The following is a 26,516-nucleotide window of genomic DNA, read 5'->3' on the forward strand; positions in this document are numbered from 1 at the left end:
TTTTAAACACTGTGGGGCTTTTACAAGTTGGAATGCTTTATATTATCATGCTGATATTGATAAAGTAAAGCTTACTATTAATTAGTGTGTATTGATGTGCCAAACAGACAAGGGGTTCAATTATTCAATTATGCTAGCTAGTTTTTTTCAACTTGATATAAGTTAGACTTATCAGGGAAGAGGAGCCTCAGTTGAGATAACCATCAGATCGTCTATAGGCAAGTCTGTAGGGTATTTCTTGATTAATGATTGACAGGGGAGGGACCAGCTCACTGGGTACAGGGCCATCTCTGGACAGGTGGCCTGGGTTCTATAAGAAAGCAGGTTGAGCAAGCTTCGGGGAGCAACTTATTTGATCTTTATCTTGTGAAGTAACTATAGCAGGATTGTCACTGGCTTTTTATCTTTGATGCTCTGGGACTGGAAAACTACTCCCAAACTGAGGAAAGCCACCACATTGTCACACTGGAATGCAGTTGGAAACTGCCAAGTCACCCATGTTGGGAATCTGGCTACAGGGTTGGTTCTGGTTTGCTTTGAATAGCTGGTTGAATAAAACTTGTAGTAACCTGAATCAGACCTTTTGAAGCATCTTATGGCTTACTGTGAAGATTAAATAAGATAATACATGTAAAACCCTTGTCAAATAAGATCTCGTCAAATATTAATCTTTTTATTACAATTACTGTCATCATATGTTCAATACTTTTGTAGCAAACAGGGCTCCGTTCAGTATATGGTTACTGAAAATGCTGTATGTAAAAAGCATATACGTATATAATGTTTGCTTATGTTTTTTGAGAGAAAGGATCTTGTCATGTAGCCCAGGGTGACCTGGAGCTCATATTTAATCCAAGCTGGCTTTTCCTGTCCAGTTCTGCCTCAGCCTCCATAGTCCTGGACTTACAGGTGTCAACCACCATGCATAGCTATTGTTTTTAATGTACAGTTGTACACATACCCAGGAAGGAAACCAACTTAGCACTGAATTGTGCAGAGTGTTATTATTTGTTTGCAAATCATTCTTTCATGTGTGTTTTTGTTTTTGTTTTTGTGGTTAAAAAAAAAGGCCTTCAAAGAATTCTTTATTTTCAGAGGTCCGCATTATTACAGCTACTCCTAATAGGTAAAACATCTTATTCTCGGAGAAGAAAAAGGGGGAAATTGTGCTTTAAGGAGTTTTTCCGTATCACACATTGCCCGAAGAAACCTCTGTAAGGTACATACTGAACATGAACAGTTTTGGCCCAAATACTATAAACTAGACTAATTGCTTTTAAACTGGGTTTATGGCTGACACCTGATGTCTGCTCAATTGAAAACATGTAACAGTTGCTGATTTAGAATAGAAAATACGATACTCAGCAAGTACTCAGTCAACAACGAACTATTACTTAAGCTTCAGGCTTTGATTAAAAAGTGTCTCATATAAGCCATTTTCTCCCAATAAAAAATGTAAAATAAGGCTCATTATCCTTTAAGATAGTTTCAACCAGGGGCCTAGCACATCTTGCTCCGCCCCATGGGATTTATTCCTTCCTTTAGACTGGAGCAAATGACTCTTTGCCCGCCAGACTCCTGAGTCAACGGCCCCTGGGCGTTTCTGCCCTCGGCCAGCCACAGCCCGTGCACCCGGACGCTGGCCACGTGAATCCACCAAACAAGGGTTCCCTGGTCCCCACCTCGTTCCCTCACCGAGGAGCCTGCCTAAAAGGTAAAAGAGAAGGCGGAACCCCTCCTGCGCCCACCCCTCCTCGCGGCAGCAGTCAATCGCTTTGCCCCGTGCTGCACCCGAGGCTTTGGATTGGACTCGCCGAGGCCCGGCGCGGGAGCCGAGCGCATGGGTGGAGCCGCGAACCCCTGTCCGTCACGTGCGGCCGCGGGGTCTCCCCCGCCTCACTGCACGCCCCGCGGCGCCGAGGGGGGCGGGGCCCGCCAGCCGCCGCGCCTGCGCGGTGCGCTTTCTCGGGGAGCAGCTGCTGCCATCGCCGCCGCCGCCACTGCCGCTGCCGCCGCCGCTACCACCGCCACCGAAGCCGCAGCTGAAGCGACCTCCGCGTTCGGGAGTGGAATTCGGAATCCCTGCGCCTGGCTAACAATGAAGCAGAGTTCCAACGTGCCGGCTTTTCTCAGCAAGCTGTGGACGCTGGTGGAGGAAACCCACACCAATGAGTTCATCACCTGGAGCCAGGTACAGTCGGGGATTCGGTGGCCCCGGGTGTCCCCGCCGAACCGGCTGGGCTGGGCTCGGTGGCTCCCGCGGCCTGCGGCGGCGGCCTGCGGCCTCCCCCCCTCCTCACGCGGACCCCCGGCTTTGTGTGAGCCGCGAGCCGGGCCCAGCCGGCCGGCTGCGCTCGCACGGGCCGCGGTGGGGGAGGGGCGCCCTGGTAACGGTCCCGCCGGCCGGCCCGGGCGCTCGGGACCGGCCCCGCAGCCGCGCGTTCTGCACACTCATCCCTCGTCGTCTGCTCGCTGCGGGCGCGGAGGTCGCTCGCGGAGCCGCGGGCGGGCGGGCGGGCGAGCCGGCGGCGGGTGGGTGAGCGCGCGCGGGTCTTATCTAAGGAAATCACCTCCGCGGCGGGGATTGCTCGCCCTCGCGTCGGGGGATCTTTTATGATGGTCAGGGTAAAGGGAAAATGTACAGACTCAGACTAAAACTGCGTCGTAGAGGTTGACCAATTATTGTTTGGAGACTGGACCATTTGTTTAATCGGCTTTTTTTTTTATTTTAATGGTTATTTTAGTGAAAAGCGGCAGGAGACCATGCTTGATAACTTAGTGGGGAGTTAAAAACGAGTCGTTACATTTTACTGAGTGGTTGTTGGCGGAGTGGTATGTGGCTGCCTTGATCAGTTTCATCCAGATTCTACTTATAAATAAAGATGACCTTAATCAAGCCCGGTATCTCGCCTGGTCTAAGTTATGCGTAAGACGGATGCGTTGCCTAGGTGACCCAAGGAACCCTCCCCCCCTCCCCCCCAGTTCCACACAAAGGTTCTTTGCCCAGTGATTGCTTGCATCACACTAGTGCCTTTGCTTTAGTGGGCGCAGTTCTTAGATGATCAGAATGGCTTTTTGAAGGGGATTGGCGGCTCTTACTGTAGATGATCACCTAGTCGTGGCTATTCTCATGTTTACAGTTTTTGAGATGAGTTAGTGAAAACTAACCGCTTAATACCTAGCACCTGCTAAGTGTAAGATGAATGATATCGCTTTGTTTCTGTGTTCCTTTTTGCTATTAAGCTACTTTTCAGTTTTACATGCCTTTAATCGCGAACAATAGAATACCTGATAGCTTGACAACTATGTCACTGAATTTTGCCTAGTATTAGTGTCATTTTGGTCTTCTAAACTAACTTCTAGAATTTCCTTTTCTTGTGTAAGTATCGTCACCTAGGTGTCCTACCCCTGCAGGTTGTGTATATTAAGTATTTGGTGAATTTGGTACATCGGTGCAAAGATGTGAAAATAAGGAAAGCAACGACCAGCAGGTACTTAAAATAAACAGATGTCTCATGCTGTTCGTCAGTCGGGAGGATTAAAGGTTGGCAAGACTGGATCAGTACGGACTGTTACTCAGCTGTACTTTATCGTTAGAAATTGGGCTGCAACACTTTCCCCAACCAAGCTAAGTTTATTGGACTTCCTTAGGCTTGTGAAAGGCTGTCTAATAAATTCAAATTAGACAAAACATTTTAATAACTTTCTTTCGAATGGTTTGAAATGTGGAGAAATTAAACCAGTGCTTAACTTGAAGTCTTACTACTTGTAAATGAAGTATTTTTATTCATCTCATTATTAAGGCTCCGTTTGTATTTTAATTGCTCATTTCTAATACACCCATAGGACAGTCAAAATGTAAACTCAGTAGGGTATTTGTTCTAGAGGTACAATTAGTTCACAATCTTTGAATCAATGAAACTGCCACAAAATGTAATGGGTTTGATTGGAATGGTATCACTGGTGTCCTGGGATAACGATGAGTGTGGCCTATCTGGTCATATTGTAATGTTAAAGGTACTATTTGAAAAGTGTCTTAGAGATCATCTAGATGAGCCTAGTCCTTTTATAGGTATTTCCAGGCTTACTGGGGACTACAATGCTTGTGTGTGTGCAGGGTAGAGAAGACCCTAACAAGATTCTGAGTTCCAAATTCTCCCACTATCTGCGGTGTACTTTTTATACATCCTGGCACTTTCTTTAGTTTTATATCAAAGTGTTGCCCTGTACAACTAGTAGGAAATTCTAGGTATTGTTATCTGGAGCTAATCCTAGTTTCTTAGGACAGATTTCTCTCAGTTTTGCTGTCACAGATTTTTTTTTTCCAGAAAGCAGTGTCAATAGTGAAAGGTAAAATTTTAAGCTAATGTTAGATGGACAGCTGAAATAAGTTATTCTCTCTTTTTTTAATGGTTTTATTTTTAAGTGCACACACACAAAATAAAAATAAATATTTTTATTTTAAGCGTGTGCGCGCCACACACACACACACACACACAGACACACACACAGTGCAGGTACCTCTAGAGGGCAGGGGAGAGAGTCAGATTTCCTAATGCTGGGTTTATGGGCTGTCATGAGCCTACCCACATGAGTGGTAGGAATCAAATTGGGTTCTCTGAGAGCAGTATGAGCTCTTGACTGCTGAGGCTTCTCTCCAGCCCCACTGTGACCTAACCAGCATTCCCTCTCGATAGCTGTGCATGAGGTGTTCGGTTACTTCATCTCTTTGTCAAAGAGAATATTACCATTCTTGGAGATTTCCAGGGTGGTAGGTAGGAAATATTTCCTTAAAAAAACTTTGCATTAATTTATATTTCTGTTAGTAAGTAGTGAGTTCTAAAGTTTTCTTCTATTTATTAGACTCTTGGGTTCCTTTTCTGTGAAAATTTTGTATTGTCGATTTTTATTAATATTTTATTGTTTATAGGAGTTCCTTATAACAAATATATAATTATCTTTTTCTTGTAATTGCATATTTTCATCTTTAAGAATCTTTTGAAAATTAAGATAGTTTAAAGTTGAGACACTTAATGTATTGGCTTAAAGAAGTATTAACTTTACAATGCTATATTTGTTTTCCTTAGATTCTTTCATTTTAATATTTAATTAAAGGTCCCATGTGTTTAGATTATTTATTACTGGGATATTTTACTCTATTGTGGTTCCAAATTGCCTTCTTTTACATATTTTATGAAGAGAAATGTACTTTTTCTTTCCCATGTCTTAAGTTTATGTGGAATAAACTTTTGGGGGTAATTTGAAGGATATATCTCACTTTTTTTCATTCATTAGTTATCCAGCATCTTTATTAAATAATCATTTTCTGGATGGTTTATACCATCACCTTTGTGTGGTTTTTTTTTTTGTAAAATAACATGAAAACAAATTAAACATTTTAGCTCTATATTAGTAAATGCATTTTTTGTTAAAATAAGGTGAAATCAAACATTTTAGCCATGTATTAAATAAATGTGCACTTCAATTATATTGCAATTACATTATCATTGCCCAGCTGTAGAATAACTTTGATCTTTCCAAACTGAAATTATGGCTTACTTTCTATTGCTGTGATAAGACACCATGATCAAAACAACTTACAGAAGAGTCTATTTGAGGCTTACAGTTCATAAGGTGAGTGCATGACCATGAGGGTGGAGAGCATAGCAGTCACACCAGCATGGAATTGGAACAGTAGCTAGGAGCTTACATCTGATTCACAAGTAAGAGGCAGAGAGAGCTAGCTGGAAATGGTATGGACTTCTGAAGCCTCAGAAAGCCCACCTCCCAGTAACACACCTCCTCCAGCAATGCCACACCTCCTGCTCCTTCCCAAACAGTTCCACCAACTGGGGGCCAACCATTCAAATACTTGAACCTGTGTAACACAAGTCAAATTCTACTTGAAAATCTGAATAATATTTCTCAGTATTTCTGTACCACATTTTGTTCATCCATTGATTAGATGATGGACACTTAAGTTGCTTTCACTTTTTGAGTTTTGTGACATATTACAGGGATCATGAGGTGCCAGTATCTCTTCAGGTCCTTTGCTAGTTTTGGAGTGTTTATATAAAATAGGAATTACTGGATCCTTTGGTAAGTCTGTTCTTTCTGTTTTTTGCTTGTTTTGAGCAACTGCTGTATTGTATTCAACAACAACTGCAGTATCGTCTGTCTCACCATCAAGTCACAACTCAAATTCCTTCACACCTTCAACACATTATAGTTCTTTGATAAAGCCATTCTAAGTTGCTGGGAAGTAGTATCATATTGTTTAACTTTTGTTTCCTAATGATTTGTGAATGTCAGGCATCATTCATGCACTTATTGGCAATTTTGAATCTTTGGAAAATTATAATCAGAATCCTTGCTCATTTTTAATTGGATTTTTGTTGTTTTTTGATATATGTCTCATACCTCATTTACAAATCCTTTGCCCATCCTATGGGAGGGCTTTTCCTGCTTATCGATGTTCAGTATGCAGAAGTTTTTAAACTTGATATGGTCCCATTTTTTATGTTGCCTGTATTTCAGTGTTGTATTCAAGACTTAATTTCTAAATCAAACATCGTGAAATTTTTCTCTGGTGTGTGTGTGTGTGTGTGTGTGTGTGTGTGTGTGTGCGCGCATACAAGTTTCTCTGTGCATCCCTGGCTGTTCTGGACTTGGCGAGAACTGCCTGCCTCTGCCTGCCGAGTGCTGGGACTGAGGATGCACACTATAGCGGCCTGGCAAGATTCAGATCTTTGATGCTAATGTGTATAGTTTTTAGTGGCTATTGTGAGTTAAGTTTTGTACATGATGTCAGGTAAGAGGTCAACTGTATTGTTTTACATATGAGTATCTTGTTTTCTCAATATTAGTCTAGAAGCCAGCCTGGCCTGTGGCAGTGGTGATGTAGCCTGTTGTAGCTCCTAATAGGCTGTCAGGAATCACAAAGTTGAGACCTGCCTGGGCTGCAATTCTAAGCCAACCTGGGCATCTAATGAGACCCTTGCCTCAGAAACTAAGGGCTGGAGAGGTGACTTGGAAGTTAAGAGCACTTGTTCTTGCAGAGGACAGAGGTTTGGTTCTCAGCTCACATGCTGATGCACATGTAACTCAGTTCCAGGGGCTCTGAAGCATTTTCACCTCCACAAACACCAGTCATATTTGCGGTGTATGTACAGATATTTATTGTGCCTAAGTGTTTTGCCTTTAATTGTATGTGCCTAAGTGTTTTGCCTATATCTTTTTTTAGAAAGTAAAAGGGGGTGGGTGCTGGAGATAGTGTTCTAAATCCGGACACCAGCACCACACCCAATTCAATGAATTAATCTCGTAACCAGAAATCTTTCAAAACTCTTTCATAGTTTTTCAGTGTAATACTTACATATGTTATGGATAGTGGTAAAATAGTGATTTCTCAATTTGATTTTGTCAGTTTACTTTAGCTTTAAAATAACTTAGTAGTACTGTCTACATATTAGGCTTTTTGTTTAGTAGACACACTTTTAATGTTTCTTCACAGAGTATGATGCAGCCTTTGGTTTGATGCTGATACCTAAAATGTTCTTGTAATTAAAGGATTCTTTTTGTTACATTATCAAAAATAGATTGTTGGTCTGAAGGTATCTAGAAAGGTTTATTTAGATTCACATATATAACTTTGTCAGCGGACCTTAGCTGATTGACATTTGTGGGCTTTTTGTTTGGTTTTTAGAATGGGCAAAGTTTTCTGGTCTTGGATGAGCAAAGATTTGCAAAAGAAATTCTTCCCAAGTACTTCAAACATAATAACATGGCCAGCTTTGTGAGACAACTAAATATGTGTGAGTATGACCAGTGGTTTGCCTTTAATGCTACTAACATCTGTTTAAGCCAGTTTTTCTCACTAAAATAATGAAGTATATTTCTGTATAAGCTTTATTTTTCAGTTGTCTAATTTTAGTATGTAAATTTGAATTTTTGTCAGATGGCTTCCGTAAAGTATTACATATTGATTCTGGAATTATAAAACAGGAAAGAGATGGTCCTGTTGAATTTCAGCATCCTTACTTCAAACAAGGCCAAGACGACTTGCTGGAGAACATTAAAAGGAAGGTAGGTGAGCTGCTGCTGGCATGCATTAATGAGGTTATAGACCTGAGGAACAGACTGGGTATGGCGGTGCACACCTGTAATCCTAGCACTTGGGAGGCAGAGGCAGGAGGATTGCTGTAGATTTGAGTCCAGCTTGGTCTAAATAGTGAGTTCCAGGCCAGCCTGGACTATGGAGTGAGATTCTATCTCAGTAACCATCACTACTAACAAATATATAGATAATGAAAATGAATGTGAAGAAATACAGAGATACTCCTTATACAGATGAACTAAACTAATAAATCTCTGATTAATTGCTCATCTGTCCCAACCACTTACTTACTTCAGACTCGGCTGTGCTGAGAGTAGGCCAGTCTTCACTTTAGGGAGGGAAGGAAAATACTCACAATATTGTGACAGGGTAGAGTTACACATTGTCAAGGGAGGGCTTACTCTTGAGTTTGCAGAGAAAAGAAACAGCTATCTTCTGCTAAAATGAGATGTCTTAGTAAATTCATAGGAGGTGTATAAGAAAGAAAGAGTGGAGATATAGATAGTGCAGTGGTAGAACATTTCTAGCATCTTAAAATTCTTCCTTCAGTTCCTGTCACCAAAAAGTGGGAGGTGGTGGAGAAAAGGTGGCAGGAGACTACCTATAGCCCAGTGGCTAGAAATGTAAGTCTACTTAATCTAACACACACAGGGCCTTGAGTTCAGTCCTAAATACTGCAGAATAAAAACAAAAGGTGAAGAGCCCATGAAAGAAAATTATCTAACATGTAGCTGTATTACTACATAATTTTAATTAATATGGAATATGATGTGATAAAGAGGCTTGGAAATGATAGGAAATTCAATTGACAGAGGGAATAAAAAAGATATTTGTACTGATATTTCATTTGTATTTTAATAAATAAAGCTTGCCTGAAGATCAGAGAGTAAAACAGCTTCACTTATTTATCAGTCTTATAGACCAGGTAGTGGTATCACACACCTTTAATCCCAGTTGCCACACTAGTTTGACATAGAAACCGGGCGATGCATTCCTTTAATCCCAGCACTAGAGAGGAATATAAGATGGGAGGAGACAGCTCACAGACACAGTCTCATCCCAGCACTAGAGAGGAATATAAGATGGGAGGAGACAGCTCACAGACACAGTCTCATTTTGAGATTGTTGGAGGCAGGCTTGCCATTTTGGACTGAGGTAGAGCTAAGAGCCAGTGTCTGATTGTTTTGCTTTTCTGCCTTCAGGTTGAACCCCAATTACTGTCTCTGGGTTTTTATCAATTGTGCTACAGATCCCTGTATTCCTGCTCATCCCAGTATGGTGACTTACTCCTAAGTAGACTAGGGAAAGGGGAAAAATTAAGTGATTATTCCTTGCTTTCTCTTGTATTAAGCTATGCAGTTTGTTCTTGCTCTAGAATTTATCTAGAAATTATAACCACATCTCACTTCTTTAATAGGATACAGAGACTTCTCATAATAGGAAGTTTTGAATTACAGTCATGGGGGTGTAATATATATTTAACTTTTTAAATTTGTATTTTGGAAGGTTTCATCTTCAAAACCAGAGGAAAATAAAATTCGTCAGGAAGATTTAACAAAAATTATAAGTAGTGCTCAGAAGGTTCAGATAAAGCAAGAAACTATTGAGTCCAGGCTTTCAGAATTAAAAAGGTAAAAATATTTCCAAATATAATCCTACTATTAAGGAAGTTGGGAAGTGTGTGTTGGGGTTTGGAGAGTGTCTGGTGTGTTACTTTAACTCTCGGTGTTTTGTTTTCTGTATCACTTCCCTTTACTTTTAGTTTGTAGATGTAGACTTTAATTATGGTTGTCAGAATGTATAATGTTGCCATGAAGCTTGTCTTGTTTATGAAATGGTAGATCTTTAAGATAATGTAGTAAATAAATTCTACATAGATTAGTTTTCGTATGGTTTCACATGGAAGTGAGGGCACTTTAGAAATCACATATAACTGGTTAATAATGTAATCAATAGTTTAGCAAAGATTAGTGCTCCTATGGTCTTTGTACATAAATGACTTCTTTAAAATGTATATGTCATTGTGGTCTGTCTATTAGGAAAAAGTAGGGCATTGAAATAACACACACACACACACACACAGTTGTCCTACTTGCTCTTGACACAGACCCAGGAGAGGGTTACACACACCTCTTATCTTCAAAAACATAACTTATCTTGTTTCACGACATTATTTAGTAGTATTTTCTCAGCTGACACAGTTACCTTATAGAGTAGGTATGTTTTATTCTTACATATACATTTTCTTAATAGCAAGAGAGTAGTTATTTCACACAGTCTATCTTACAGTTGGGCTGTTAAGTTATTCCTGATTCAAATGTTTTCATCATGAGTGACTTTGGACTGGGATTCCTCCTTTGAATAAGCCTTAAACTTTCCAATTTTACTCATTTTCTCTAACTAGTTTGCTGTTTGCTCTATTTGTTTCTGCTAGTAGCCTCTTTTAAGCTAATTCAAGATTTGATCAGTCATTCTTTAGCTCTTAGAGATAACCATCTTCTGCCTCAGGAGACAGGTAGCAGCATCTTTAAATTTGATTTTGAAAATATACAGTGACTATTTAGTAAGTATTAAAAACTATTTCCTTTTCTGGTACTTCTATGTGTGAATCTGCCTTTTTTTGTTATAATAGTACAGATAACTTGAAGATAATTTTTGGGAGATTAATAGAAGTTAAAATTAGCAAATAAGTCGAATTATCCTTATTAGTTTGGCAATTTTAATAATGGCAATTTTGATTTTACAAAGGCAAAAAGGGAAAAGAATTATAGCTATTGGGTAAGTTATTGGACTTCCTTCTTTAAAAAGACTTAGAGATGTTCTTTGCCTCCTTAGAGGATTTGATACAGATCTTCAGATAGCTTTAGGGCCTAACAAACTAAATTTACTTTAATAGTTGCAGTTATCTATATGTACTGGGCAAAGGTCCTTTACTCCATCTATATAGCAAGATTGTGATTCTTTTCCTAGCAGTGTTTATGGAAGTTTAGGTGGTTCGTACACAAGAGATACTAAGCATAGTCCCCAGAACCCGTCATGTGCTGGTCAGGGTTCTTCCCTTTGTTTCTGGAAACAGTTACCAAATCTGTATATTCTTGCCATCCTGCTTAAACTTACTTTATTTTTAAGCAAAAAGCACTAAGTCCAGTTATCAAAAGGAGCAAATTACTTACCACTGTATGCATGCAAGTATGGATCTTAAGGCTCTTTACAAGTATTGCTGTGACGAGTAGATAATACAGTTGAGAAGAAGGAAATAGAGCTTAGGTGAAGCTTAGTTATTTAGTATTTGTTCTTTAGACAAGGTCTCACTGTATAGCTTGAGCTGCTCTTAAACTGTATTTCTCCTACCTCTGCCCGGCTACTCCACCTCTGAGTTGTTAAGGTCTCTGGATTTCTTGATTAAAACATGTGGCTTGATCTCACCAAATCTTCGTTGTTTTGGTTTATAAATGAACTTTAATACAGTGAGAACGAGTCCCTTTGGAAGGAGGTGTCAGAATTAAGAGCAAAGCACGCACAGCAGCAGCAAGTCATTAGGAAGGTAAGAAGCTTCCCGGCCCACACTGTGTTTGCTTGATAGGTAGACAGTTTTACTGTCTGGACTATTTTGTTGGTGTTGCTGTTTTCTCTGATCGGCATAGTTTTAAAGTCATTTGGCCAAATTGGGAATTCAGAGATGTTTTTTCCTGTGTGTGCTGTAATTGGACACCTAGTATAAAAATAGTTTAAAAAATAACAAAATAAATTTAAGATACTGAGCTGAAAATTAATGGAAGAATTAGAATCTGTCCATGGCTTTATGTCCTTGTCATTTAATCTCTACATTCCAGCTTCCATTTGCTATTAAGAAAAGAAACATGAGAGTTAATTATGGTATCTATTTTTTGCTTATGAGTAAACTGGACTCATAGCAACAGGTTCTTTTGAGGGAAGGGTAAGGGAGAGATAAATCTTGTTCCTGCTTGAAAAGGCACTTGAGCTAAAAATAAGCTTATGAATGACAGTTGAATCTAGTGAACCAGGCTTAATGGCAGAGAGTAATAGCAGTTGTCACGCTGGGCCTATGATCAAAATAGTGTGCTGGTTTTGTAAAATAAAATAGCATTAAGGTTAGACATAATTGAATTCAATTCTGTGTTTCATTCACGTATGTGTGTTTTTAAAACTTCTGTAGGCAGTTCTAATGCATGGCCCTGTTAAGGATAATTGAGTTAAAATAACAGGTGTTTTTAAGTGCTTGATGAAAAGCTCTGTTCATATTTTTCACAAAACAGCATTTTGCTTAAGTATTAACTACTTAATCTGCATTGTTTTATTCAAAAGCAAAGATAGTGAAATAATTAACAGAACTTTGGTTTTTACCAATTTTTCTGCTCAACTTTGAATATGCTATATAATAAATAAACTTAATTGGTGATTCTATTTTAATCATGTTAAATTTTATAAGATATAAAACTCTACAGAGTCTAAAACAGTTCTCCAATCACTTGGCTTTTATTCAGACATTGTAGCATTTCTTGTTGCTACCGACTGTCTTCACTTGACAATCTTTAGTAGGAAGCTGACGATAAAATTTTAGGTCATCCCCTAAACCAGAGGGGTTCTCATAAATGATACCTAGAAGGCTAAACTGTTAGTTAATACAGTCATTGCTGGACTCCACCAGAACTTAGACTGGATATTTCTGTAGTGAGGTTGATGACTTAAATATCTAAGAACATACTAGAACAGTGTTGCTGGGCCATATCTTATTTAAAGAAACAAGCTTATAAAATAAGGTTTATTTATAAATTTATCTCTAAATTTAATCAGATGCTTAAAATTTACTGTCTGTTAATTGGGCAAGCATATTTGTATTGCAAAAGTCGTATTTATAAGATTGGCCAGTACACTCTTTCGAACCTGAAAGTTTATGATCTGTTCTGAGTTAGTAATTTTGCCTCTAATTAGCTATCGAACACCAGTTTCTCTGTCATTGAATCACACTTTAGTCTTCCTGATAAAAACAGCAAATCTGTTAATTTGTGAGAAATTACAATGACTTGGCAATAGTTGTGTGTGTTTAGAATCACTTATTGTGAACAATGCATGTAGGCAGAAAGTGGGGAATAATGATCTAAAGTATATACAAAGATTTGATATAGCCGGGTGGTGGTGGCGCACACCTTTAATCCCAGCACTCTGGAGGCAGAGTCGGCAGGCAGATCTCTGAGTTCGAGTCCAGCCTGGTCTACAAGATCTAGTTCTGGGAGAGGAACCAAAGCCATATAGAGAAACCATATCTTAAAAAAAAAAAAAAAAAAAAAAAAAGATTTGATACAATGTGAACAGAATCTTTGATGAAAGAATTTTATTTACATTTTCCTTTCAGATTGTCCAGTTTATTGTTACATTGGTTCAGAATAATCAACTTGTGAGTTTAAAACGTAAAAGGTAAGTTGGTTTTTTTTTTGCCTTCCAAACAATTTATTGTTTAATCATGACTACCTGTGTTTGCTGATTATACATCTGGTACCAAAGCACAGCTGCTGCTTGTTAAATTATATTAGCTTCAAGAGTGATATCACAGTGGTTAGGAAAGTAGACACGTTTGAGATTGTAATTTTCTTCAGATTTTGGAATATTTACATACTAAAAGTTTCTGTCTGAACTCAAAATTTATTTATGTGTTAGGCATACTTCATGTGGTCTGAAAGTAATTACATCTTCAGTAATTTTGTACATGAGGTAGTTTTATGTTCTAAAAGGTTGAGGTTTTACGTTGATATCTTTACTTGACCATGGCCTGTCATGTAAATAGAAGTGACTTTTGCATTCATGCCATATTAATGCTCACAAGTTTACTGATTTTGGAGATATGCAGCCGATTTATTCTCTATGCCCAGCTTCATGCTGATGCTTTTTTGAGAAGTAAGGTAGACTAGATGGTCAGTTTGTAGACTCAAGGGTCTTACTGATAATTGAATTTCATTCATATTGACAGTTTAAAGTAGCATTATGTCTCAATGAGGAGAACTCTTTAAATTATGTCATTTGTTGTGAGGAAGGGAAAGAACCAAATGTTATTTGGTTTATTTTAAATATAAGTCGACCCAATCTTTTAAAATCTTAATAATAGGCTGTATTACTTATAAATATGTTACACCTAAACCAGAAGACTAATTGACAAAAGGCATAGATGGAAGGGAAAAAGACCTGGAAGGCCAAGATCTTGGGGCAGTGTATAATTGTCTGTGGCTTTAATTGTAAGATACCACTTTAAAAAACTAAGTGTATGTTGTAAGGAATTCAGTAGTTGTAAGGAATTCAGTAGTTCTGAAGAATTTCTATTGTATTTTTATTGGAGGTTTTTGTTCATTTAAGTAAGTTTGCTTGAGGTGTTGTGAGCAAATTGCTAGAAACCTTAAATTTCTTTTATTTTTTTCTTTTTTGGAATTACATAAATATTCTTATTTACAGGCCTCTTCTTCTAAACACTAATGGAGCTCAGAAGAAGAATCTATTTCAGCACATAGTCAAAGAACCAACTGATAGTCACCATCATAAAGTAAATTTTAATGTATTTTATATTTATTGTCTCAAACTAAATTTTATTATGGCAGTGTTTCATGCAGTCAAAGACGTTTAGTGAATAATAATGTAAGTGCTCATCCCCAGCTCTATTAAAGCATGACATTTTCATTATTCGCTTTAGAGTAATTTTAAGAAATACATCATTACAAATAGTTGTTATTTCCAAGCTTTAGTATTTGTTATTGCCATGGGTGTTTAATGTGTGTTAACTCAAGAATACTGTTGTCATTTGGCATATATCTAAATTTTATATAAATGATATTATTTATATACTCTGCAGTGTGACTTCCTTCTTGGTACAAGGGATTGGTTGAATGCAGGCCTCTTACCTTCTAGGCCTGCAGTGTACCAGTGAGCTGTAGCTCAGCAGTACAGCTTTTTTGTTACTTTTGAAGTTGATAAAACAAATGGCGTTTGTTGTGATCTTGTATAAATTAAACAGTGTGATGATGTCATACAATTGTGATACAGTTGTGTGAAGTCCTGCTGCCTAGTTCCTTTTCGTCTTCTATGATAAATATGTATTGATTAGGGTGCTTTTCTCTGGCAACTTCTAATTTTAATTTTTTATATACTTCTGTTTTTCTATAGACTTGTAATTGCCTATTAGTCTACCATCAAATTAGTCTAAGCCTCTTTTTGTGATACTGCTGTCTGATTGATAATCCTGTTTTTTTTTTTTTTTTTGATAGTGCTAGAGATCAAATCTAAGTTCTTACACAGCAAGAAAAATGCTGTGTCACTATTGTTAGTTTGAATGTTAGGATTTTTAAATACTGTGTCAGATTTATTACTGAACAGTTGAGGTTTTATTAATCTTTAGCTCTCTGGTACAAAACAATTAATTTTTTATTACAATGTTCACCCACTTCTTTTTCTAAACCAAGTAGATATAACTTGATTTTTGGATTGAAGGCTTATAGAAGTAAATGAGTGTTTTGGTTTGGTTTTTGTTCATTTTAGTTTAACTGAAATTTATGTATTTTTCAAGTGTTTTATATATTTTAAATGATTTTTTAAACTAGAATTTATATATTTTAAAGCACTTTACATATCTTACCTTTGTCATCTAATATCAAACTTCAAAAATTTTTGCATTATAATTTACTTTTAGGGAATTGAACTTTTTAATGTAACTGACCTGAAAGTACCTATACATTTTTCCTTTTCCTTTTTTGGATGCCTGGGGTTGAACCTAAAGTGCCATGCTTGTTAGGCAAGTATTGTGCCATTGAGGTATATCCCCAGCTACCTTTTCTCATTTTGTGATAGGATCCCACCAACTCACTCTGTAATCCAGGCAGGCCTTGAACTCAGAATTTTCCTGTCTCAGCCTCCTCAGTAGTTGCATAATAGCCTGGATCACACTGCCTTTGTAATTGCATCTTCACGTTAGAAAGAACAAGTTGTTAGTAAAATAGCCAAAGTGGCCTTTAGCTGTGGAATTGTTGAAGCTTTCTATATCTCTTAGTGAAGCTATTTAATAACTAAGAATAAAACCTCTTTAGACCCAGCAGGTTCAGATAGAACAGTCGCTGTCAGTACAGTGGCCACGTGATTATACTTGAAATTTCTGAAGACATAGAACCTGTTCACTATTTATCTATAAAATTTCTTTAGAATTTGAAGATCTTCATAGAAGCACGGTTTGGGCATGTCATCTTGACGTCTCCTATAATAAAGTAATTTGTTCTTAAGTAGAATATGGATATATATACTTCATAACTGTAAAAATGATATTATAATAACTCTTTAGTATGTGAGTCCCAGAAGGGCAGAGAACAAAGCTGTTTTGTTTACTATGCTCAACATTTAGTAAGTAGGATGGATCCAGTTAGTTTATTGGATGGTATCCTTTGTAGTAGTCCATATGATCTTGTTTTCTCCTGATTCTTTAGGTTCCACATAGTAGGACTGAAGGTTTAAAGTCAAGAGAGCGGATTTCAGATGATATAATTATTTATGATGTTACTGATGATAATGCTGATGAAGAAAATATTCCAGTTATTCCAGAAACTAATGAGGATGTTGTATCTGATCCCAAGTAAGTGATCATTAGATAATATTTGGAAAAGTATTCATCATTGTTCTTACCAAATGACTAAATTAAAAATTTTTGAAAAATAATTTTTTTCCCATATTTGGTTTGAAGTACTAATCTTTTTCTCATATTTGGAGTATTGAACCAGAGAAAGCCTAAAAGAAAGAAGGAAGGAAAGAAGGAGGGAGGGAGAGAGGGAAGGAGGAAGAAAGAAAGGGAGGGAGGGAATAGAAAAATAGATCATTTTTATTTGGAGTTAAACCTTTTTCCTTGATTCTTAGTGGTTTTCTATCTTACAAATTATCATAATTGGTCTAAACTACTCATTCCAGAAAAGAAAATGTTTTAATCAGTGTTTTGTGAATTTTATCAGAGAATGAAAATAAATTTGCCTTTTCTAAAATTGTAATTTTTTTCTTATATTGCTGATTAGCTGTAACCAGTATCCTGACATTGTAATTGTTGAGGATGACAATGAAGACGAGTACGCTCCTGTCATTCAGAGTACAGATCAGAATGAGCTAGCCAGAGAGTCATTAAGTTTGGGAAGTGCTGGCAGCAGCCCCCTCATGTCTAGTGCAGTCCAGATAAATGGCTCATCCGGTCTAACCTCAGAGGATCCTGTGACCATGATGGATTCCATTTTGAATGATAACATTAACCTCTTGGGAAAGTGAGTATTCATTTAGATGTTTTTAATTACTTTTTAATAATTTAGTTCAATAATTCTTGAAAGTATTTATGCTACTCTACCAATTCTGTATACTAGTGTAATTTAAGGCACAGATTGTATTAAAAGTGTAGTCATTTATAGTATAGGAGTAAGTGTGAATATTAGGAGTTTTAGAGTAGAGAGATAAAAAAGGGGAAAGCACACCTTTATGTTAGCACATCTTTTCTGAAAATACTAAATTTGTGTAAAAGACTTGAGTTTCTCAATTTTCAGAAATTGCAAATCTTAAATGGGATGTTTTCAGAGCTGATAAGAAGTTAAGAGTCACTAGGATGATTCTGTAGGGCTAGATCACCAGCAGTGGTTTGGAATGGAAGAATGAGAATACTTAATAAATATGAAATTGTTATTTTTTTTCTTTAGGGTTGAGCTGTTGGATTACCTTGACAGCATTGATTGTAGTTTAGAGGACTTCCAAGCCATGCTCTCAGGAAGACAATTTAGCATAGACCCAGATCTCCTGGTTGATGTAGGTACTTTGCATAATCTTTACTATACTGGTGGTTTGTGTACTTATATATATTGTTTAAAGTTGATACTTTTTTGTATTCTAAACTTTCTGCGTTTTTCTTATTTAATGATTTTTATTAGGAAGTGTAACAGGCGGACATAGGGCACTGGGGTGTGACCACTGTCTATCTCTGAGAAGCACTTGCCCATACTTTTCAGTATTACCACTACTAAATGCAAGTTTTATCTAAACTTGTTACTCTATGTATATTTTATTCTAGAATAAACTGTCATTGAATAAAGTATCTTTGAAAATAGTAATAGAGCCGGGCGACGGTGGCGCACGCCTTTAATCCCAGCACTCGGGAGGCAGAGGCTGGCGGATCTCTGTGAGTTCGAGACCAGCCTGGTCTACAGAGCTAGTTCCAGGACAGGCTCCAAAGCCACAGAGAAACCCTGTCTCAAAAAAAAAAAAAAAAAAGAAAATAGTAATAGATACATCTAGTCACAGAGTATCATAGAGACACTTGTTAGTACTTGGAATTAACATTTTCTAGTAAATACCTTTCGTTATATTTGTTATATTTTGTATGTCTTGAGTCTGATTCCCTTCTCCAGTCTTAGTCACCATCTGTGTGAACTTAACTCCAATATTGTCTGGACTTACAGCCTTTTCTCTGGTTTCAGGCCCTAAACACCGTCTTACCCATTTTGATTTTGTTCTCTTCATTCTTGTTACCCTATCCAGAGCTTTCTAGATTCATCTAACTTTGTCCTACTCACACAAAGCTTGTTCTTTCCTCTCCTTCTAAGATCTTTTTATTCTAAGAAATATTTTGCCTTACAATGAACTTTCTTTCAGATCAAAGGAATCCTTAGTATTACCACTTTAAGAACTTCTTAATGATGCTAAAATGAATAGTCCTTTTTTACTTGTCAGTCTGATTTATGGTTAATTAATCATTTGCATCTCTTATCATAAAATTGGTCTGCCACATAGCTTAAACACCCTTCTCAAATTGTCAGTACCACACAGGACTGTATTTCACTCTTTAAAGATTTTCTTGCCATGCTGATCTTGGTAAGTGAATTAAGCTGCCATGTGCTACCCATTTCAGCCTGACAGCAATAATCTAACAGTCCTTTTTGAGTCCATCAGACCCATTCCCAAGTCTGAATGTGGGTGTTAAAATATAGTCGTTTATGTTATCTACAATTCTGTGGTCTTTGGATCAATTTAATTTTACGTTGAACATTTACAGAATTTGTATTCAAACTTCAATATTCACTGTGCTCCAGGCTTCAAGCTGTGGCTCTTTGCAGTTTTGTATCCTTTGTTAGAGAAAATAAACTTAATGCCTCCTTAACCCAATTCAGTTTTCTGTCCTTAGATGTGTGTGTCTGTTTGTCTGTCTGTCTTTGTCTCTCTCTTTTTCTGCCCCTCTGGGTTTGTTTTTTGCTTTAGTTTTCTTTCGCTGGACTGGTGAAAGATGACTTGTTTTGAATTAGAAAAGTCTGAGTTTGGGATATTGTTTGTTTTGGGTTCCCTTTTCATTTCTCTCTCTCTCTCTCTCTCTCTCTCTCTCTCTCTCTCTCTCTCTCTCTCTTTTAACAAAAACAGAAACCAGCTAGTCTAACCAGGGGAGGAGAAAAGGAAAGATGGTGGGTTTATAGGGGAGACTAGCCAGGGTTCAGCTACTCTGAGGTCCTTTATATCCTTCCCTCCCCCTGACTGAGCTCCTACACTCAGATGCTGGCCAGGAGAGGACAACCTGGGCTCCTGACGGCTGGCTTGACTTGGCTTAAAGAGCAGAGCCGAGCATCATCCCCAGCAGACAGAAAGCGTGTGCTCAGCTCTGCCCCATTCTCCTCCAGTTCATTTTCTGCTAAACATAGCTCAGCTCGGCTGGCGGGACTCCAAACTATTTTTAGCTGGGTTCAGAGATCAGGCCAATAAATGGAGATAGGTACCTGAGATTTAGCTCTAGTTAAACACACACACACACACACATACACACACACACAGAGAGCCATTTATATTGTTTTATCCCTTTCATTACAATTAATAATGCTTTCATTTTAGTTTTTTTTAAATTATAGCTCAGGGGAAAGGTCACATATAGAANTTGGAGCCTATCCTGGAACTAGCTCTTGTAGACCAGGCTGGTCTCGAACTCACAGAGATCCGCCTGCCTCTGCCTCCCAAGTGCTGGGATTAAAGGCGTGCGCCACCACTGCCCGGCTCCAGTTTCTTCATCTATTAAATAGGGCTAATGCTTAACAGGAAGAGCTATTGGAGGAATTACAAATAACTAACCTTACTATGAATGCTGTATTTTAGTACCATAGAGTAGTCTACAAGAGGATTTGTTTTTGCTTTTGAAACAAGATCTTTTATAACACAGAATGCCTTGTATTTAAGCTTCTGCCTCCCATGTGCTAGGATTATAGGTGTCTTCCGTATGAGGGTCTCACATCTTTCTTCTTTTGTCTTCCTAATCAATTCTATTTCCAGAAGAACTTTTCTTTTTTCTGATGTCTTCTACTTTGGGGCACTCCATTTTGTATCTTTTTTTTTTTTTTTTCTATTTCTTGTCTTTCTGTTCAGATATTTTTACATTATCCTGTTCTGAAATGTATGTATCTCTGGTTCTTAATACTTTTAAATGCAAACTTGGCTTAAATCCTACTCCGTGACTTTGGGATGCCTTATCTGCCTGTCTTTAGATTATTTAAGTTCAATGCCAAAATTTTCTGTATTCCTGAAAACTATGCCCATTTACAGCATTCTTAATTTTTATAGTAATATTAACTTTCCTGGGATATATATTGCCAGAATCACTTTGATTTTCTTTATCTCATCACTAGATACTTTTTTCAAAACAGCATTGACAAACTACCTTAATTTGTATTTTAACTTTTCTCAACCAAGACTTACCTCTCTCATGAATTAGATTATAGTGTCATAAATTTGAAAATCTACCCCTGGCTGCCTCGTTCTCTGAAATGGATGGTGAAGATAATCAAGATATAAACCAAATGCATTGTAGAGTTCCAGCTTCTCTTTATCAAGTTCAGTTCTTTCTTATATCAGGGTGGAGTCAATAGGAAATCATTGAGCCTTAGAATTCACGAAGTTGTGTCAGTTCCTTGTATGTGAATTGGTTGTGTATATTTTGTACAATCTGTCTTGGAGTATGTATGAGATACTCCTAAGTCAGTGAATGGGTTTTGAGACAGAAAGGGATAAAACATTGCTGACCTTACTCAGGTACCACCCTGTCTGTAGGTACAAAATTGCATCTCTAGAATAGTCATAGTCACCTGCCGCGAAAGATTTGAGCTCCTTACCTCTTCAGTGGGTGAGATATGAAAAGAGAGGGAAATAAAATGGGAAGAGATCCAAGGGTTTTTTTTTTTTTTTTTTTTTTTTTTTTTGACAACTGTGGTCTTTAAAGAAAGGAGTCTTTCCCTGAAAGTAACCCTTCACCCACATTCCTGTATTCTTATAAGTAATTCCAATAAATTCATTGGTTTATAAAGAGAGAGAGAGAGAGAGAGAGAGAATAAAAGAAGAAGGATAACTGTGATAACTATGATTTCTGCATTTCATTATTTGTGAACCACTGGCATTGGTATTCTTGTAAAATGCGGACCTAACGTCTGTTTCAGTGCTCAGTCTATTCTTAGGGATCTTATTTGTGGTAGAACCTGAACTCATCCACTGAATGGCTTTGCACTGCTTTTTCTAAACTTTTGTCTAGAACTGTTCAAGTCAGAACTTCTGTTATTTGCGTGGTTCTTAACCATTTCTAGAATATGCTGTAACTCTTGGTGTTATAGTAACTCAGTACTGTCTTCCAGACCGTCCTCTTGGGACATAGCGCCATCTTGTGAATGCCCGCGTCTGTGCTTCCCTATGCTCTTGTTCTCCATGCTCTCTAGTGTGTTTAAGCTCTACTAATTGTGAAACTGGATTGTCTATAAGTAGACTAATGTTAGCATTGTCTTTCAGATTGTAAGCTCCTAGAGAGCAGAAATAATGGTTTTTTTTTGGGGGGGGGGTCAATGATTCTTATTTTGAGCTTATGACTTAAAGTTGTATTTATGAGTTGGCTGGGCTATGAGTACAATTCATTGGCATTATTTTGGCACTTAAAATCTTCCCTTGCTACGTGGAAAATAAAATGAAGTGGGTGTTTTGTCAGAGGCTCTACCTGATGTGTTTGTTAGGTTTCACTGTCACAGTAGGTTCTGATTTTGTCATGTAATTAGCAGATATTATATTATAGGAATGCCTAGTTTCAAGACATGAGACAGCGTTTGGTGCTACATATGCCCCAGGACGTTTAGGAAGAGAAAAGATATGAAGTTAAATGGAGATTAAGGGATAGGAATTGTGGGAAACTATCTCAAATGCTTTGCACCCTGTAGAGACACCCTTACAGCATAAAATTCCATCTAGTGCATGGCCAGCTTGCTCTGCCTTTGTTTTCTTTCTGCTTTTCTCGCTTTTCCAAACTTGTTTCAATCTGTGGAAACCTCATAGTGTAGGAGTGACATCCCTTCACTCAACATGGTTGTATAAAAATTTTTAACACACAAATCTTTTAAAATATTTTTTAAACTTACCATCTTTCTCGTTTGGTCTTTCAGCTTTTCACTAGTTCTGTGCAGATGAATCCCACAGATTACATCAATAATACAAAAGTAAGTTTTAATTCATGTTGCTCAGGACCCATAGCTATAAACATCTGAAAAAGTCCTAGTACACATGGATAGAAAGCAGTAGCACTCTCAACTACAGAAAACATTTTATATTCTTACTTAATGCGTGATTGAGATAGTGAAGTACTAGATGGAAAATTAACACTTGGGTCTGGGGTCCTCTTCATTGCCCGACTCTGCTGGCACATGTGGGATTCACTCTCTGTGAAAATTGGCCTCAGTGCTGGGAAATCACCTGGCCTTGGCTTGTTCAGATACTTCTTTGAAACAAAAATAATTAAAATTTAATTTCTGCATTTTATATTCTTTCTTTCCATAAACAATTTCTCAGCTTTTTCAGTTGAAAATAACTGGTTTGTTTTTCTTCTTTAGATTTATTAATTAAAAGCTAGCTAAAGCAAAGCAAATTTTGCTGGCTAGGAGCTTTACCTCTATAAAGCCTTTTTTTTTTTTTTAACCAAAAGAACTTTTTCAACAAATAGGAGCTCCAGTTGGACTTAGCAAATTCATAGGAGATTCTTAAGGACAATCTGTTATGGCAGATGCTTATAAATTTTTATTTTTATATAGCTTAATTACCTTGACTAATTTACTCCTCATATCTAATTTGTATACCTAATTATCTTTATTTTTTTTACTGATTACAAAACAAATCAAGTTCAAATTATGAATTAGTGAAGTCAGTTACATTTTTGTCCTATTAATCTAAAGATGATACATCTCAAATAAATATGAATGATTATAGAGTTGATAAGTTGAAATTTTCTATTGTCATGTGTAAGGATCACCTGGCCAGTTTTCCTCTATTTTGAAGGTTTGTCTTGTCTGATGCAGAGCCTCTCAGAACTCTGAAATTGTGGAGTAGGACATTTATCGTGCATTGTTTGGGTTATGACATACGGTGCACTATTTCTGTAAACAGTCAAACCTACTAGGTTATATGGGTGTTCTATGTCACAACTGTGAATGCTGTAATTGTAGGTTAAGCAGGTATGGGTAATGCATATAAGAATGTGTTGCTTTGTTTTGATAGACATTATAAATCAAAGCAGGCGGTAAGCCGAATTTCACTACCATTTACCTAGGCTTAAAGTATGACTATTTTATCAGTATATTGAGTGTTAAGTCACATCGTATTTTAATTTAGTGATATGCTTTGCTGTTTATTGCTAAAACTGAGTCATTGTTCTTCGATAATCCTCTTTATTCTAGAAACAAAAAACTTAGAATTTTCAGAAATAATCAGAAACAGAAAATTGCATATTGCTTTCTGATCTTATGAAAAATATATTTTAAGGCTGATGTTTTATTAGTCTGATTCCAGAGTTAATTTGGTATTTTTATCACTTATCCTTTTGCCCATGACAAGGGTATATGGACCTGTAACTTAATATTTTCTTAGTCTGGATACCTTTTACTCCTTAGTGCTGAGTGGCCACTACTAAATGAATAAGAACTCGGATGGTAAAAAAATAAAGTCATAATCTTGGTTCTCAGATTAGAGTACCAACAGCAGCATCCTTGGTATTTCAAGAAGAATAAAATGTATTAACACTTGTATATTATGACTTGTAAATGATGAACTACTTTTACTTAAATATTTGTAATGGTTTAGTTTTCATCTTATGGTCATTATGCTTTACTTCTACCAGAAGAATGTAGGAATTTTCCATGTTTGTTAACCCATACATAAAGCAGCATGTAGAAATGTACTTAGGATTATCAGAAGTAATTGAGGTTCGTCTGCAGCTCAGAGTTTGAGCACTGCTGAAAAGATGGCTGACATCTTAGCAACATTGTAGATGTAAGTCCTCCTAGAAGCAGAACGGAAGAAGACAGTGCCTGAAGAATCAACGGAAATGAATTAAAGAACCTAAGGACAAGAAGAAGCCATCACAGTTGAGGCTTCCAAGAGCAGGGATGTTTACATTAAAGTCACTGTGTCATCCTTTGCAACCGTTGAGTGCATTTTTCTCTGCTAGCTCTTCTGGTCACATGAAGAATATTATGCGATGCATTTCTAATCAAAACTATTTAAAATGTATATTTAATTATATCCTCATTAGCATGTGATACCACGTGTATTTGATTTATTCCTGTCTTTAGTCTTTGACAATTCTGTCTATCCTGTACTGAAATGCTTTTTTTTTTCTTTTATTTTGTGTACTTTATTCTAACCCTAAGGACAAGTTTCTTAGCCAGTCTGGTTAATTCCAGTGAGATTTTCCTCTTTAGTTCATCCTTTCTGGTGCTCCCCCTTCCAGTATGTTTTAGATGTGTTGATATTATTTTATCAGTTTTTAAATTTTGGTACCCTTAAAGATGTAAAACAAGTTTTTATATTATAATGTATTATTATTTTTTAGTCTGAGAATAAGGTATTAGAAACTACCAAGAGCACTGTCATTCAACAAGTTTCAGAAGACGGAAGAAAATCCAAGTCCAAACCAGGTAGGTATGCAAGTAGTCTGAATTCCTGTAGGACGTTTTTTGTTATTTTGGTTGGTTGGTTTGAGTTTCAATACAGAATTTAATGCAGACCATAGAAATATTGTCATACCTAACAACTGAATGGGCTAGGCTCTTGTGTAGCATGTGCAAAGCGCTGGGTTCAGTCCTACAATTCTGTAGTTCAGCACTACAGAAAACAAACTCCATACAAAAAGACGGACTGCTGCATTGACTTCGTGGTGGTGTTTCAAGTTTCTAGTATCATAACAAAATGTAAATGCTGAGGTAGTGGTTTCTGTACTTTGAATTTTTTGCCTTTTTTAACATTAAAAGGCAAATGTTATAGTTAAATTGAAATTAGGTTAACTTTCCTGGCTTAAATGTTTTAAAACTTAGTGATATAAAGTATACAATTTCTTATTTGGGTATATAAAATATTTTTCTGATCTTTATAGATAAACAACTTATCCAGTATACTGCCTTTCCACTTCTCGCATTCCTTGATGGGAACTCTGCTTCGGCTATTGAACAGGGGACTACAACTGTGACATCAGAAGTTATACCCTCTGTAGATAAACCCATAGAAGTTGATGAGCTTCTAGACAGCAACCCGGACCAAGAGCCAACCCAGAGTAAGCTTGTTCGCCTGGAACCGTTGACTGAAGCCGAAGCTAGTGAAGCCACGCTGTTTTATTTATGTGAACTTGCTCCTGCACCTCTGGATAGTGATATGCCACTTTTAGATAGTTAAATCCCCAAATGGACACTCTATGTATATATTCATCAAAATGATGAAGTATTTATTTTAAAGTATCATTTGGTACTTTGTTTTGTAAATTACTTTTTGTTTAATCAGATACTGTGGAATAAAAGCACCTTTTGCTTTTCTCACTAACCACACTCTTGCAAAGCTTTCAGATGTTACTTGGCTGCTTAGGTGTATAAATTTTAATGCACATTATTGGAATATATTAAGTTGAATTCAAATGGCCATTTTTCTCCAATTGTAGTAATTTGGATTTTTATATGCAAACATGACATTTAATCCCAGTTAAACTTGTTTATTTTCAATTCAGTTAAAGTGTTTAGAAATAAAGGTAGAAAACTCTGGTCTAGTTACTTTTGTTAAGTATTTTTAACTAGGCTTATTTTTAAAACTGGGAACATAAAGTGCCTGTATCTTGTAATGTTTCGTGTCTTTTGGTTCAGAGACATTCTTTTATGTTCAGAAAAATGCCTCAACAAAAAAGGCCAAGTATACACAAGTAATCACTTAGAAGTGATTCCAGCTCCACAAACAGAACGTGGAGACAGGTTGCATTAACCCTGTCCACTTAGACTAGTTTAAGTATGTTTTCTGGTTGGTTCTTTTAAACCATGGTATTTAGTAAAATAAATATGACTAATGTTGAGTACTAGTA

General features: G+C 37.1%; 1 protein-coding gene across 2 annotated transcripts; it reads left to right on the top strand.

Annotated features, from left to right (window-relative positions):
• Positions 1 to 1,835: 1,835 nt before the first annotated feature.
• Positions 1,836 to 26,516, top strand: Hsf2 (heat shock transcription factor 2). 2 transcript variants are annotated; one of them, XM_050138140.1, is made up of 13 exons: positions 1,836 to 2,191; positions 7,706 to 7,814; positions 7,958 to 8,085; positions 9,623 to 9,747; positions 11,585 to 11,660; positions 13,491 to 13,552; positions 14,579 to 14,666; positions 16,591 to 16,736; positions 17,167 to 17,406; positions 17,830 to 17,935; positions 22,573 to 22,626; positions 25,011 to 25,095; positions 25,551 to 26,516. In XM_050138140.1, the coding sequence occupies exons 1-13, from the start codon at positions 1,841 to 1,843 to the stop codon at positions 25,844 to 25,846; spliced, it is 1,866 nt and encodes a 621-aa protein (XP_049994097.1). In that variant the 5' UTR covers positions 1,836 to 1,840; the 3' UTR covers positions 25,847 to 26,516. The 2 variants fall into 2 exon arrangements, with proteins under 2 accessions (XP_049994097.1, XP_049994098.1); XM_050138141.1 differs by lacking the exon at positions 22,573 to 22,626 and having other exon boundaries at positions 1,839 to 2,191.

Source organism: Alexandromys fortis, unplaced genomic scaffold (genome assembly GCF_014885135.2).
Source record: "Alexandromys fortis isolate MF-2015 unplaced genomic scaffold, M_Fortis_MF-2015_v1.1 scaffold_14, whole genome shotgun sequence".
Lineage (NCBI taxonomy): Eukaryota > Metazoa > Chordata > Mammalia > Rodentia > Cricetidae > Alexandromys > Alexandromys fortis.

What these genes read in the sequence shown, in the direction of transcription:
- Hsf2 (XM_050138140.1), top strand. Translation starts at nt 1,841, where the DNA reads ATGGGTGGAGCCGCGAACCCCTGTCCGTCACGTGCGGCCGCGGGGTCT. An exon ending in GTGAGTTTAAAACGTAAAAG is followed by an intron (nt 13,553 to 14,578) that starts GTAAGTTGGTTT and finishes TCTTATTTACAG; the next exon opens with GCCTCTTCTTCTAAACACTA. An exon ending in CTGATAGTCACCATCATAAA is followed by an intron (nt 14,667 to 16,590) that starts GTAAATTTTAAT and finishes CTGATTCTTTAG; the next exon opens with GTTCCACATAGTAGGACTGA.